The sequence below is a fragment of the Carassius auratus genome, chromosome 4, assembly GCF_003368295.1.
Source record: "Carassius auratus strain Wakin chromosome 4, ASM336829v1, whole genome shotgun sequence".
Lineage (NCBI taxonomy): Eukaryota > Metazoa > Chordata > Actinopteri > Cypriniformes > Cyprinidae > Carassius > Carassius auratus.
The window spans coordinates 6,250,031-6,263,411 of record NC_039246.1 but is presented as its reverse complement, the minus strand read 5'-3'; the positions used below and the strand labels follow the sequence as shown (position 1 = coordinate 6,263,411).

The window sequence follows — 13,381 nt, the reverse complement described above, 5'->3', positions numbered from 1 at the left end:
TCACATGGGCTCTTCATTCATGAGCCTGCTTTATAAAATGTGTTGGGCTTATGAAACAAAGAAAAAAATATAATAATAAATAAAATAAAATAAAATATCAGGACAATGGCTGCAATATCATGTTTTTTGCTGATCGGCACGAATGAGTACGGTAATTTCTAATAATTTCATATCATAGTGTTATTTGATATACTACTTATAGTATTTGTTAATTTTTTTTATCATTAATTTCAGGCATTTTAGCACTTCAAATTAAACTTACTGAAAATGAGAAATGTAAGCTGATTTTGCATTTTATATAATCACCACCATCTTCAATCCTTCTAAAACTCAACGTTTACTCATGCACTATTAAGACGATACATAGGATGTTATTCACTGTGTTCAGATCTGCCAAGTCAGTCTCACTGCTGCGTCGTCTCGGGGCGAACATGCAGCGCTCTGCTGTTGCCATGGTGATCTGATATCTGACATTCACCATGCAGCGACAAGCATCCCTGCCAAAATGCATGGCCCAAAATAGACCGGATGTATTTTATGTGATTAGTCGTCACTGCACTCCTGGTGCTGAATCCATCTTGGATCTGAAATGGTTTGACTGCTCTTCATGTCTGGAAAGTGAACGTAACAAGCAGCTTATACATTTACATCTAGTCATTTAGCAGACGCTTTCTTATAATATTGTATAATAAACGAAAAGAAAATAGAATAAGCTAGAAAATAAATAAATAAATATAGCTTATATGTAAAGATATTTTACACATTAGTAATTCAGCATTCAATTTTATTTTAGTATGCTTTTTTATATTTCTTTTGTAAATTAGTTTTTAAAAAACTTCAAGTCATATTTAAGTAGCTTATTCAAATTTTTACATAATATAAAATAAAAATTATACTTTAGGCCTACTAGGTTAGCCTACTATATTAATCTTTGAATCAATAATTGCATTCCTATTTCTAAAATGCTTTCATTTGGATTAAAACGTTTAAAAACTAAGCAACAGAACACACACTGAATGCAGCTTGGTTAAGAGTTCGTGTTCGACAGTCGATCGACAAGAACATAAGCAGTTTATAAGCATTTCTCCGGTATTATTATATTACCTTATTTAGATTGTTACATTTTAGCACTGGTGAGTTATATGGTAGGCCTCTCTGTTGCTTTTAAAAGTCAAATGACTTTCTACTGTCACTTATGCAAAAATACTCAGTTGATAGAATGGAAGTTAAACGTCATAATGGGAGTAAGGAGATGCTTAATGAAAATAAACCAAAAAACATGGTTACAATAGTTAAAGCATGATAACCACAAAAAACATGGTAAAAACCATGGCTTTGCTACACTAACAATAGTTTAACAGTGGTGTTTGTGGTTATACAAATGGTAATCAATACGCCAAAATAAATGAATAAATACTACAATAAAACCATGGCTACTTTTCATAAGGGTTTAAATGTCGATTTTAAGTTCATACCTGCTATTATTCACAGTCCAGAGCATGGTTATCATTGCTTTCTGTTCATTTTCTCTGCGCTGATAATGATGGACCAAACATAGTCAGTTTTGAAAGCATTTTATGGAGAATGAATGGTGAAGCGGATTTATGTGTATGTTTAGATATTTTAATGCTTTTGAACAATATGATCAGAAATTTTAGCAAACAAATGACTACAGTAACAAAAAATACAAAATAAAAAATGAACGCAGCTCAATGGATAACTGATCAACTTATGTGCAAATCCAGAATGTCTATTTTTATTTTATATTTGCTTCTTGTTGAAATGTATTTATATCTCGCTTCCCTGTGTTTTTGTATGTTTGTACAAGTTTTTTTTTTTGCAATTAAAAAAAAAAAGATATCTGATCTTCTTGTGGGCCAGCGCGCGCCCCCTGCAGGAGTTTCCCGTATGTTCGTCATAGGAAACAGTCAATCGCAGATCACCTGACCCCCTCTCCGTCACGTCACAGAGAGCCGAGCGCCATTAGATTGATGGCAGAGCTTCATCAGGAGCGAAGCAGGGTTTAATAGAGGAATCGGTGCGAAGACTTTACGCGAAGCGCGGATCGGTGGCTGTTTGCGTGTGTTGCGGTCATCTGTGGAGCTCTATGGCTGCTGTGATCGGCTAGAGGCTCGAATCAGGCTTTGTTTTTGTGTCAGGCGGAGAGTTTGGGCATGGCGGCGGCTGGAGGGAAGACGTACTCGTTCAAGGTGGTGCTGCTGGGCGAGGGCTGCGTCGGGAAAACATCGCTGGTGCTGCGATACTGCGAGAACAAATTCAACGACAAACACATCACCACTCTTCAGGTGAGAGACAGAGACAGAGACTGTCAGCCGGATCCGATCTGGTCATTATTGACTTGCGTCCATGACCCAGTCTTCACTCGTTTGGTTATGCTTTCATCTTAAATAAATAACGTGTGGCCACATTTGAACAGTTTTGTCGATTTATTTGACGATCTATCAGCAGTTTGTCAAAATGTTTTGCTCTCAAGTTTGTAAATCAGTTTTTTTTCGTTATATGTTCCTGGGCCTATATGGTGATGCATATTACGTCAGCACAATAATAACTACGATATTTAAATACTCTATACAGTAATTACCCCATATAATAATGTTTATAATTATGTAACTGTGTATAAAATGTATATCCTATTTAACATGTCAAGCAGTGGCCTACAGTGTGACATGCTATGCTTTCAGTTTATACACACAATTTGTCGAATTTTTTATGATAATTATGCATTCGGATTGTCATGTTACCACATAGAATTATTGTCTTTAAGATCATTGTAAACATTTGCATACATTTAATCACAAATCTTGATGTGGACACTAACTTAGCTAACTTAAGTAACGTTAGTTATTAATCAGCTACTCGAGTTCAGGTAACATTAGGGGAAGCTTTCTGGCCTCCTACTTTGTAATTTTCTTTTTTATATAGAAACCAAAACCTTTAATTCAGTTTTCATCAGTGTGGTTACGTTTAGAATGAGGATGGACTCGTGCTAGTTTATCCATGTTACTGTGTAACAGACTATAAAACACAGAAAAGGCTCCTGTGGCCTTGCTGTTACACTGTGAAACCTGCTATGTGTTATCAGTTAACTTTTTCAAGGCATGTAACATACAAAGGTATGATAACTAACTAGTAACTAAACATTACACATATGTTATAAAACATGTCTGAACTGATGTGTTCGTCTTTAGTTTACTGTGGCGGTAAATGGCACACAAAGTTTGAAATGTAAACAGACTTGAATCTTGTAAATTAATAGCACTTTATGCGTTTATGCCTTTGTTTGCAGGCGTCGTTCCTCACAAAAAAGCTCAACATCACAGGAAAGAGAGTGAATCTGGCTATATGGGTGAGTCACACTGTGATTGTAGCATTTGTGTAGAGGTTGATCTTGAATAAAATATTAAGTTAAGTCTTTCTTTTTGGATAGATGTTACTGATCTGTGAGAGTTAACAGCTCATTCTCAATAGTTGGTGGGATGCTTGCATATAGCAGCATGAAAACTGGTGCCTTTCACATCCTCTTTCACTTATTCAATGAGAAAGTTGGACTCGACTTGTGGATTTTTAAAAGTGGGCGTAAACAGAAAATGGAGCACAGTGATTGGAGGGGATGTCAGCTGTATAGGAAAGATGTGAGGCAAAGCAAATTATATATATTTTTTTACTATATAGTATGTTTAAGTTGTATGATATTTTAACTATAAAGCTTTAAGAAATTAGTATTCATTTATTTTCAATGACATATAAGTAAATTATTTATACTCAAACCTAGAACATGTCTTAAAGTAAATGAGTTTTAAATTAAATTGAACATTTATGCATTTAGCAGACGCTTTTATCCAAGCGCAATGCTCTACCAATTGAGCTACAGGAACACAGTTTAGATTATTGACTTTAGAATCAAGGGAGTCAAACACAAGAATGCTCAAAGTGTCAGATTTGTGCTTTACTTCCAAGTTCATGACAAGAATTTATCCAGTCAGTTGCATAGAATGCAAGAAACTCGTCCAACTGTTGAAAAAACGATTTCACTCTATAGTTATAGTAGCTGATTGGTTCTTCCAAGCTGGTAAGACAGCCAATCAGTCTCTAAAGAAAACAGCAATTATAACATGACTAGCTTGTAATACTTGTCTAAGGCTTTTATGCAACTGACCACCGATCAGTACTTTTTAGCCCTTCCTCCACCCCAGCACCACATGTCTAGATCTGCTATAAAGGGTTTCTTTACCTAGCAGTAGCATGTATTCTAATCCCTGTATTTCTGAGTATGTTTCAGAATCAGCAGTGAGATTAACTGCAGCAACAACATTTTTTGTTTTAGGGGATAAAGAGTGTTTTCTCAGTGCAAGTTTCTGTTATCTGATCTTGTAGATGTGGTTTCTTTATATATTGAGTATGTGTTTATGTTTGGCACAGGACACTGCTGGTCAGGAGCGTTTTCATGCCCTTGGACCCATCTACTACAGAGATTCCAATGGCGCAATATTGGTGTACGATGTCACAGATGAGGACTCATTTCAGAAGGTGAATGTTTTCTCACTTACGTATACATTTAAAAGGGCAAAACCAATTTATAAATATATGAGAACAGATGATAAATGGTTTAAATCAACTATGAAGTTCACTATTGTGCTCTTAAAGTTCTTTGGGGAACCAAAACTGGTTCTTCTATGGCATTGCTGTGAAAATCCCCTTTTGGAGGGTTTATTTTTAAGAGTGTATGACCCCTGTATTGTAGCTTGTAGATAAATATAATTCATAATCGTTTCATGTTGCTGTATGTATCAGACTAACCTTTTTTTTCCTTGGCAGGTGAAGAACTGGGTAAAAGAGTTAAGGAAAATGTTGGGGAATGAGATCTGTTTATGTATAGTAGGTGAGTAACATTCATCATTTATTAACATGTTCATGTTTTGTGTCTTAACACATTTGTTACTTATTCATTTGGTGTAGCAGTTTGAAGTAGAATTCTACAAATGTCCCCCCCCCACCCCCGTTTTGGTGGCAAATCTGACAAATAGATATAAACATGTTACAGGGTTATTCTGGTTGTTGAAAATATGAAAGAATTGTAAAATAATAATAGCCTGGGAAACTCACAGAAATTGTTTTACAGTCATAGGAATTTAGTTTTAAGAATTTTAATCTAATCTTTAAAATATTTGGTCAGTTATTAACTTGATTGCACAACCTTAAAAAGGATTTACTTGAAATACTTGAGATTTGGTGAAAACTTTATTTTTTATTAGCTGCTATAATATACTTAAGCAGAATCTGGATTTGTTTAATGTTTGATAAAGTTTGCATCATCGATTGTTGTTATTTTTTAATTATTATTACTTTGAAGCAGCTTTGAAACAATCTGTATTGTATAAAGTAAATAAAGCTAACTTGACTTCATATCGGTTTAACTATTTTTTTCTTATATTAATGGTCATCTGCTGTGAATATTTACTGTAAGATCTTTTTTTAGGCAATAAAATTGACCTGGAAAAAGACCGACATGTTTCAGTGGAGGAAGCAGAGGGGTATGTACTTATCATGTTTTTACAGGATTTTTAAATATGCATTGTAGATAACGGACCATATGAAGGAAACTGTGTCTTTCTGTTTAACGTGTGGTTTTGTACATGCAAATTGACAGACACAGCAGTAATTAGAGATCAATGTCATGGCATGAGAATCCCAGGGCAAAGTTCTATTTTTACAGCTTGAAGTTCATGCTTTATTCCTGGCCTAGGAAAATATAGAAAACGGACAAGAACAAGATTTCTGAAAGGGTTAGTTCTCCCAAAAATGAAAATTAGCCTGTGTTTTACTCCCCCTCAAGCCATCCTAGGTGTATATGACTTCCTTCTTGCAGAAAAAATTGTCCTTGCTCTTCTAAGCTCCATTGTAGTGTTTTCTTTTTAACGGTCTGAAACACGTTAAATAATTGGACTGTTTCTTTTTAAAGGTCCAAAACACGTTAAATAATTGGACTGTTTCTTTTTAACGGTCCAAAACACGTTAAATGATTGGACTGTTTCTTTTTAACGGTCCAAAACACGTTAAATAATTGGACTGTTTCTTTTTAACGGTCCGAAACACGTTAAATAATTGGACTGTTTCTTTTTAACGGTCCAAAACACGTTAAATGATTGGACTGTTTCTTTTTAACGGTCCAAAACACGTTAAATGATTGGACTGTTTCTTTTTAACGGTCCAAAACACGTTAAATGATTGGACTGTTTCTTTTTAACGGTCCAAAACACGTTAAATGATTGGACTGTTTCTTTTTAACGGTCCAAAACACGTTAAATGATTGGACTGTTTCTTTTTAACGGTCCAAAACATGTTAAATAATTGGACTGTTTCTTTTTAACGGTCCAAAACACGTTAAATAAAGCGGATAGATAGATAGTCATACACCGATAGCAGAAATGATAGAAACAGTCAGCAGTTCTGGCGGATGACGTAGGACGTCGGCATTGTGTGATTGACGAATGCAGAAAGAGAAGAAAACAAAACGGCACGAATTAGCAGTACAAAATGAGTATTTGTAAAAGAAAAATGTTGGAGAATTAAGATGTAAGCCGAGAGGAGACTGGTTTTCCTTTGCTAAAGTAAGGAAACTTTGCTTCTTTTGCTCCTGTAAACAAACTCGAGACTAGCATGGCTCAGAGGCGCACGTGCGCGATGCATACGTGTGGGGGTCATCCGACGAAAAATTTTTTTATTATTGATGCGCGCGTTTTATTTAAGGCATTTTGGACCGTTAAACCGAAACACCTGCTGACCACAATGATGACGCTTAGAAGAGCCAAGACAATTTTTAATTTAACTCCGACTGGATTCGTCTGAACAAAGAAAGTCATATACACCTAGGATGCCTCGAGGGTGAGTAAAACACAGGCTAATTTTCATTTTTGAGTGAACTAACACTTTAATATTCACCTGTATCTGTTAAGAGTGACCATCCCATAGTTAAAAGTATGTTAGCTAAAGTTGATAGCTTATCTGGTAATGAGAAAGCAGACGTTGCTGCAAAGGAGCCTCAAGGATGAGTGTCAAATTCTACCCTAAGATCTATAAACTCTTTAATGAATAACACGTGGCAGAAGGAATGGGATGAATGCAATGGATCACAGTTACATAAAATAAATCCTAGTTTAAGAAGAACATTCTTTTTATTAATTTCAAATCTTGGTATGATCACAATGTTTTTACTAGGTGCTTTTTAAGGCATGTAAGACACATAGTTATTCATTAAAAGGTGAGCCACCACCATCATGCCTTCCTTGTCAAACTACATTAAATGACTGGTAAACTTTTTATTGGACTGTACTGATTTTAATGTAAATAGACCACAATTTTATTCAGAGATGTTTAACGTATGTATTGAAAAATGTATCACCTGAATGTTTTTTATTCTTTTTGTGTAGTAGTGTTAATCTTAAATGTCTTATAGCTTCTTGTTAATTGTATGACCTTTGTTATTCTATTTCCGCCATAAAGATAAGATTTGTTGATGACATGGCTTTAATAAATAAATAAATAGGCTCCAATTATAAGCTATCAGCAGTGTTGCTATAATAAGTAATCAGATTTGACTTGTAAAAGGCTGTATTGGTCAAAGCGTCCTGACACAGACATCATACTCGGCAAAATGTTTATGTGACTACAGTTGGTTTTGTATATATTATAAATGTAAAAGCAGTTTTATATATTCGTAAACTAGAATGTCTTTCAGGCTAAATATGGTATATTATACTTAGATCACGTGCCCTAAAAGACTGGTCACATGATTAAAACAATCAGAAGATCAGTCACAAGTGGGTTTAAAAAGTTTATGTACCCCTGTTAAAGTTTTTATGTAGTAATACAGAAAGTCAGATATTTTCTCAACCTTTATAGTAATGTTAAATCCAACAAAATGAATGTTAAAAAAGAATAAAATGTACTTGATTGTATAACTGTGCCCACCCTTATATAATGGAGGTGTGGAACTCTGTTTGGAATAAGCCAATCACATTCAAACTCTCACAGAAAAGTAAAGTTGTAAAAGTGATTTATCTATAAAAAAAATAAAATATTTTAATCGAAATGATTTGCTTACAACAGTCTATTTTTCATAAATCTGGGATCTGGAGTAGGGTGGCCAGATGGAAGCCATCGCATGCCAAAAAAGCCCACCTAAATTTTGCCCAAACCATATGGCATTATGTTTTATGGTCTGATGAAACCTAATTTATCCTTTGGGCCATAATATTAACTTAATTTCATCTTTCAGTTTGATAGTAACCTCAAACACAAATGGCTTCTGAAGAACTAAAGAATGTTTTTGAGTAAGAGCTCAGATCTAAGTCCATTTGAAAAACTTGAATGCCTTCAAGAGCGTATACACAGGAGATTCCCCTGCGATGTGATCAATCTGGAGTTCTTATGCGAGGAAGCGTGAGGAAAAATGACAAATCAAGATGAGCTATGTTGATGGACTCTTGTTCAAAAGTAACGATTAAAAGCAAAAGGTGTTTCAACCAAGTATTTGACTGAAGGGTGTCCACATTCTTGCAATCAGGTCAAGTCATTCTGGTTTTTCCTTAAGTTTCTATTTGTTTGTTACTTGAATTATGTTTGTTTTAATACTGTGTTAAAGGTGGAAGAAGTTTGGACATCCTGGATTCATGGTTTTAAAGCCTTTCATGAACAGGTGTTCAGAATTTTTAGACCACTGAAAGGAGTAGAGCAATAAATTATGGTTTTTATGTCTTGCATTTGAAAATGTATTTCATTAAGCGACACAATCTTTACATACAAATGCATTAATATCAACCTACTCGTCTAATCTAAGAAAAACCTTTGTTCCAAAAATAAAATTAGAATCAGCATTTATGTCCTGTTTTCGAATATACATTTAGGTGAAGCCAAATTAAACATTTTTTACACCAATCTTTTAGCTTTAAGGGAGATTTTATTAATGACCTTTTAGGAAATCTGTATAAATCGTTTTTATGTCCTCAGTTATATATTTTTTTGTCTTTTTTTCAGATACGCAGAGTCAGTGGGGGCAAAACACTATCACACATCAGCCAAATTAAACAAAGGCATTGAGGAGCTGTTTCTGGACCTGTGTAAACGTACGTTATTATTAGATGCTGTTCATATGGTCGGTCAGTCTGTCAGTAATAATAATAATAAATTAATATTATTATTATTTTATAGTTATATTGATAATGATTGATATTGTTATTTACCCAAATTGTGCAAACCTACAAACTAGCACAGCAAACCTGGAGCTTTTTGTTTTTATTCAGTAATAATAATATATATTTGAATTTTTCTGGATTTATCAAATCACCAGTAAAAAAAAAAAAAAGTGAAAAAAATAGGTTTTGTCAAAAATAAATACATTCGACTGTCGACTACTTTCAGAAAAAGGTCAATAAGACTCTTTTAATTGAAAGGCATCGGTTCCATAAACTAAACGGGTAAGAGTTTTATGTTTGACAGAACCAGAGCATCATGTAACAGTACTTAAAAGAGTTTATAAAAGAGTTTAGTTCATTACTTATCAGTCTTACATTTTTGTCATTTCACTGGCGTCTGTAGGCATGATGGAGACGGCTCAGGCAGAGGAGAGGTCAAGGGGGAACGGCGCGAGTCACACAAGCACAGCCCGGAGAGGTGTACAGATTGTTGACGACGAGTCCCAGGCTGCCATGCCCGCCGGAGGCTGTTGTTCTTCCGGCTAAACACACTTTCCCCCTTTTACCTTTACTTGGGACTGATAACGGCCTCTCTCGCTCTCCTCTGTGTAAGAACTGCCACTTCCCACAGCTACACTCACCTGCGAAAGCTCCTCAGCTCTGTCAAGTCACTTCTTTAACAGTTCTTTATTGAAACGGTTGATTTGTAACTCCATCCTTTGCCAGCAGACTTTAGGGGCCAAAAAATGCCAGATTTTGACCCATGTTGAAAATATACACAAATTATTACAAATAGGTATCAAACAATAATGCCCAGTCTTATAAAAACAATACATGCACTGATTCATTTCCCTTTCAATCTGATATTTTAGCACTTTTTTTTCTTCTTTTGGCAAGGTGTTGTGCATGTAGAATCTTTAAAATCCTAGTTTCATCTAAGAAAAAAAGAAATTCTTTATTATTTAATAACTTATTTACAATTTCATCAAACATTTACATGTCCAAAGACCTTTGTACTTCTTGTAATCAATGGGCTTGTGTCATTCTTATACAGTCTCATTCTTCTGTCGTTCATATCTTCTGTATCTTTCTTAAAAATGCAACATTAAAATCCATCTAGAACATTTAAACTCCTCGTAGATTTTGTCTTTTCTCTTCAACTTGCTGATTTACCACTATCCAGATTTAAAAAAGATTAAGGAAAAATCTGTTGTTTGCTTGCTAAATTCTTTACAGGAAAAAAAATCCAATACTGTGTACTTCTTTTAAGCTAGCAATTGCAGTAGTGAGTCAGAAAAGTGTATAATATTCAATATTAATGTTTTACAAATGTATAATGAATAATAATGGCTGTGGTAAGGTTTTTTCTTTTACTTTTACAATGTTAATTGTGCCCCCTGCCCTGAAAGTACTAATAGTTTCCACAACCACATCACCTGTAAACACTGAGGTGCAGCTGTGAGCCTTCTGTGCCTTTTAAATAAAAGTGTCTAGATTGACCCACTTGCCTCCTAGCATGTATCATTGGAAAAATGTGTTTACATAATTTCTAAGGTTTTACAGTGAGACAGTTTCATTAAACATTGGTTACACATATAACCATGGTTCTGGATCAACAGGTGGCATATCTCAGTGAAATACCTGAATGCCCTTCTTATTTTTGAGAGCTCAATAAAAAAACGTTCACTATGTGAACTTAATGACATGTATATCAATAAATATCTGCCTAAAATCTTCTGTCAGAACCGTGGTTATATGCATAACCAACATTCTGTTTCCTTGGTTTCAGTTTGCCAGATGGTTTAACTGAGTACACATAAATTATTCTGTCACAGGGGTCTGATTAATATGCATCTATTTATTGGTTAGGAGAACAGCTACTGTCGGATCGTCTGGTTGGAATAAGAAGCACACACAGTAGAGTTGAGTGTCATTAGCATAGCAATGATAAGAAAAGCCATGCTTCTTAATGACAGAACCTAACGATATCATGTAGATGGAGATGAAAAGTGGTCCAAGCACTGAACCTTGAGGAATCCCAGTAGCAAGAAGTTGTGACTAGAAACCTCACCCTTCCAAGACACCCTGAAGGACCTACCTGAGAAACTTGAACCACTGGAGTGTGGTTTCTTACATGCTTATCTTTATGAGAGTGGACAGGAGGATCAGGTGTCAAAAGCAGTAAACGGATCCAGCAAGATTAGTACTGAGGATTTGGAAGCTGCTCTTGCCAGTCTCAAGGCTTCAGTAAGCTAGAGCATGGCAGTCTCCGCAGCCTTTATCATTAAAGGGCCATTCTAAACCTGCACAGAATTAGTACCCCACCAAAAAAAATTACTGCACAAAACACTAAATCGTATATGTTTTGAACTTGAACTCGAGTTATTCTACTTTGTAATACAAAGTACTTAAGTGGTATCTGCTCATGACTGTCCTTTGTGTTTAGTTGCCCAGCACTGTTTTGGACCACCTGGCTTTCAAAATGTTTTTAAAAAATCATTGCATTACATGAACAAATATTAATACACAAACATGAAAATTACATGCCCAAAGTCTTTCAGGTTTGAAATATTTTTCTCCAGACTTCCAGAATCAACTGAAAGTCACTGGACAGATATGAAGAAGTGTTTCACAGCTATACAGTTGCATCTAAAAAAAAATGAATATAAGGGAAAAGTGCTTTATGTTTTGTAATTTAATTTTGAAAAGCAAACTTTCTAATATTCTATATTCATTTGCACACAAACTGAAATATTTCAAGAGTTTTTGTTTGAATTCTGATGGTAATGACAGCTTAGGAAAATTTTCAAAATATGTGAATATTTTCTTGAAGATCAATCAATCAAAAAAAAAAAAAGATTTACAAAACAGAAATGTTCAAGATCTCCAAAACATGTTTAATTATCCACTCATTACTTGGTTGGGGCTCCTTTTGCATGAATTACTTCTTCAATGTGGCGTGGCATGGAGGTGATCAGCATGTGCCACTGCTGAGGCGTATTGAAGCCCAAGTTCTTTGTGAGGTTCAGGTCAGGTGCGTTGGCTTGCAAATCAAGCACAGTAATATCATGATCAGCAAACCACTTGGAAGTGGTTTTGGCACTCTGGGTAGGTGCTAAAGTCCTGCTGCAGAATAAAATCAGCATCTCCATAAAGATTGTCAGCAGATGGAAGCATACAGTGCTCCTAAAGCTTCTGGTAGATGGCTGCATTGACTTGGACTGGATAAAATCAATCAATCAATCAATCACCTGTATTTATATAGCGCTTTAAACAAAATACATTGCGTCAAAGCACTGAACAACATTCAATAATGCAAAATGATAGTTAAAGGCAGTTCATCATTGAATTCAGTTATGTCATCTCTGTTCAGTTTAAATAGTGTCTGTGCATTTTAAACACAATGGACCAACACCAGCAGACGCCACGGCAGCCAAATTATCTCTGAATTCAGAAACTTCAACTGGACTTCAAACTGATTTGATTCTGTGCCTCCCCTTGATTTCCAAATAAAATGCTAAATTTACTTTCATCTAAAAAGAGGTTCTTTTTCTCCTTACCCCAGTTAAAATTCTTCTGATGTTTTTTTTTCTAGTTTAGGAGTGGCTTGGTTCTAGGAATGTGACAGCTGCACCTCTTTTTCTGAAGACATCTCAGTGCGGTGACTCTTGATGTGCTGACTCCAGCTTGTGCACCTTTTCCTACCACAATTTTTCCTTCCAGTCAACTTTCTATGAATGTATTTTGATACAGCACTCTGTGAACAGCCAGCCCTTTCGGCAATGACCTTCTGTGGCTTACCCTCCTTGTGGAGGGTGTTGATGATTGTCTTCTGGACAACTGCCAAGTTGGTAGTGTTTCCCATAATTGTGGTTGCATGTTCTAAACTAGCCCAAGAGATACCCAGTATTTATACTCAAAATTAATCAAACTAATCAAGCTCAAAATGGAATATTTGAATTTGTAATTTTCCTAAGCTGTAAATCATAACCATCAGAATTAAAACAAAAAAACTCTAGAATGAAACTAAAATGAATCTAGAATATAAGAAAGTTTGCTTTTTTTAATTAAATGACAAAAAACTAACTAATCTAACTTTTCCATGGACCTGTACATCACCACCTAATTATTAGTTTCATACATTGTCTAACTGTTTGAGAGGTGCTTTT

General features: G+C 35.1%; 1 protein-coding gene across 1 annotated transcript; it reads left to right on the top strand.

Annotated features, from left to right (window-relative positions):
* The first annotated feature begins 1,940 nt into the window (after positions 1-1,940).
* Positions 1,941-10,342, top strand: rab21 (RAB21, member RAS oncogene family). The gene is made up of 7 exons (XM_026224330.1): positions 1,941-2,306; positions 3,308-3,367; positions 4,441-4,548; positions 4,837-4,900; positions 5,498-5,552; positions 9,055-9,143; positions 9,616-10,342. The coding sequence occupies exons 1-7, from the start codon at positions 2,175-2,177 to the stop codon at positions 9,756-9,758; spliced, it is 651 nt and encodes a 216-aa protein (XP_026080115.1). The 5' UTR covers positions 1,941-2,174; the 3' UTR covers positions 9,759-10,342.
* The last annotated feature ends 3,039 nt before the right edge of the window (positions 10,343-13,381 follow it).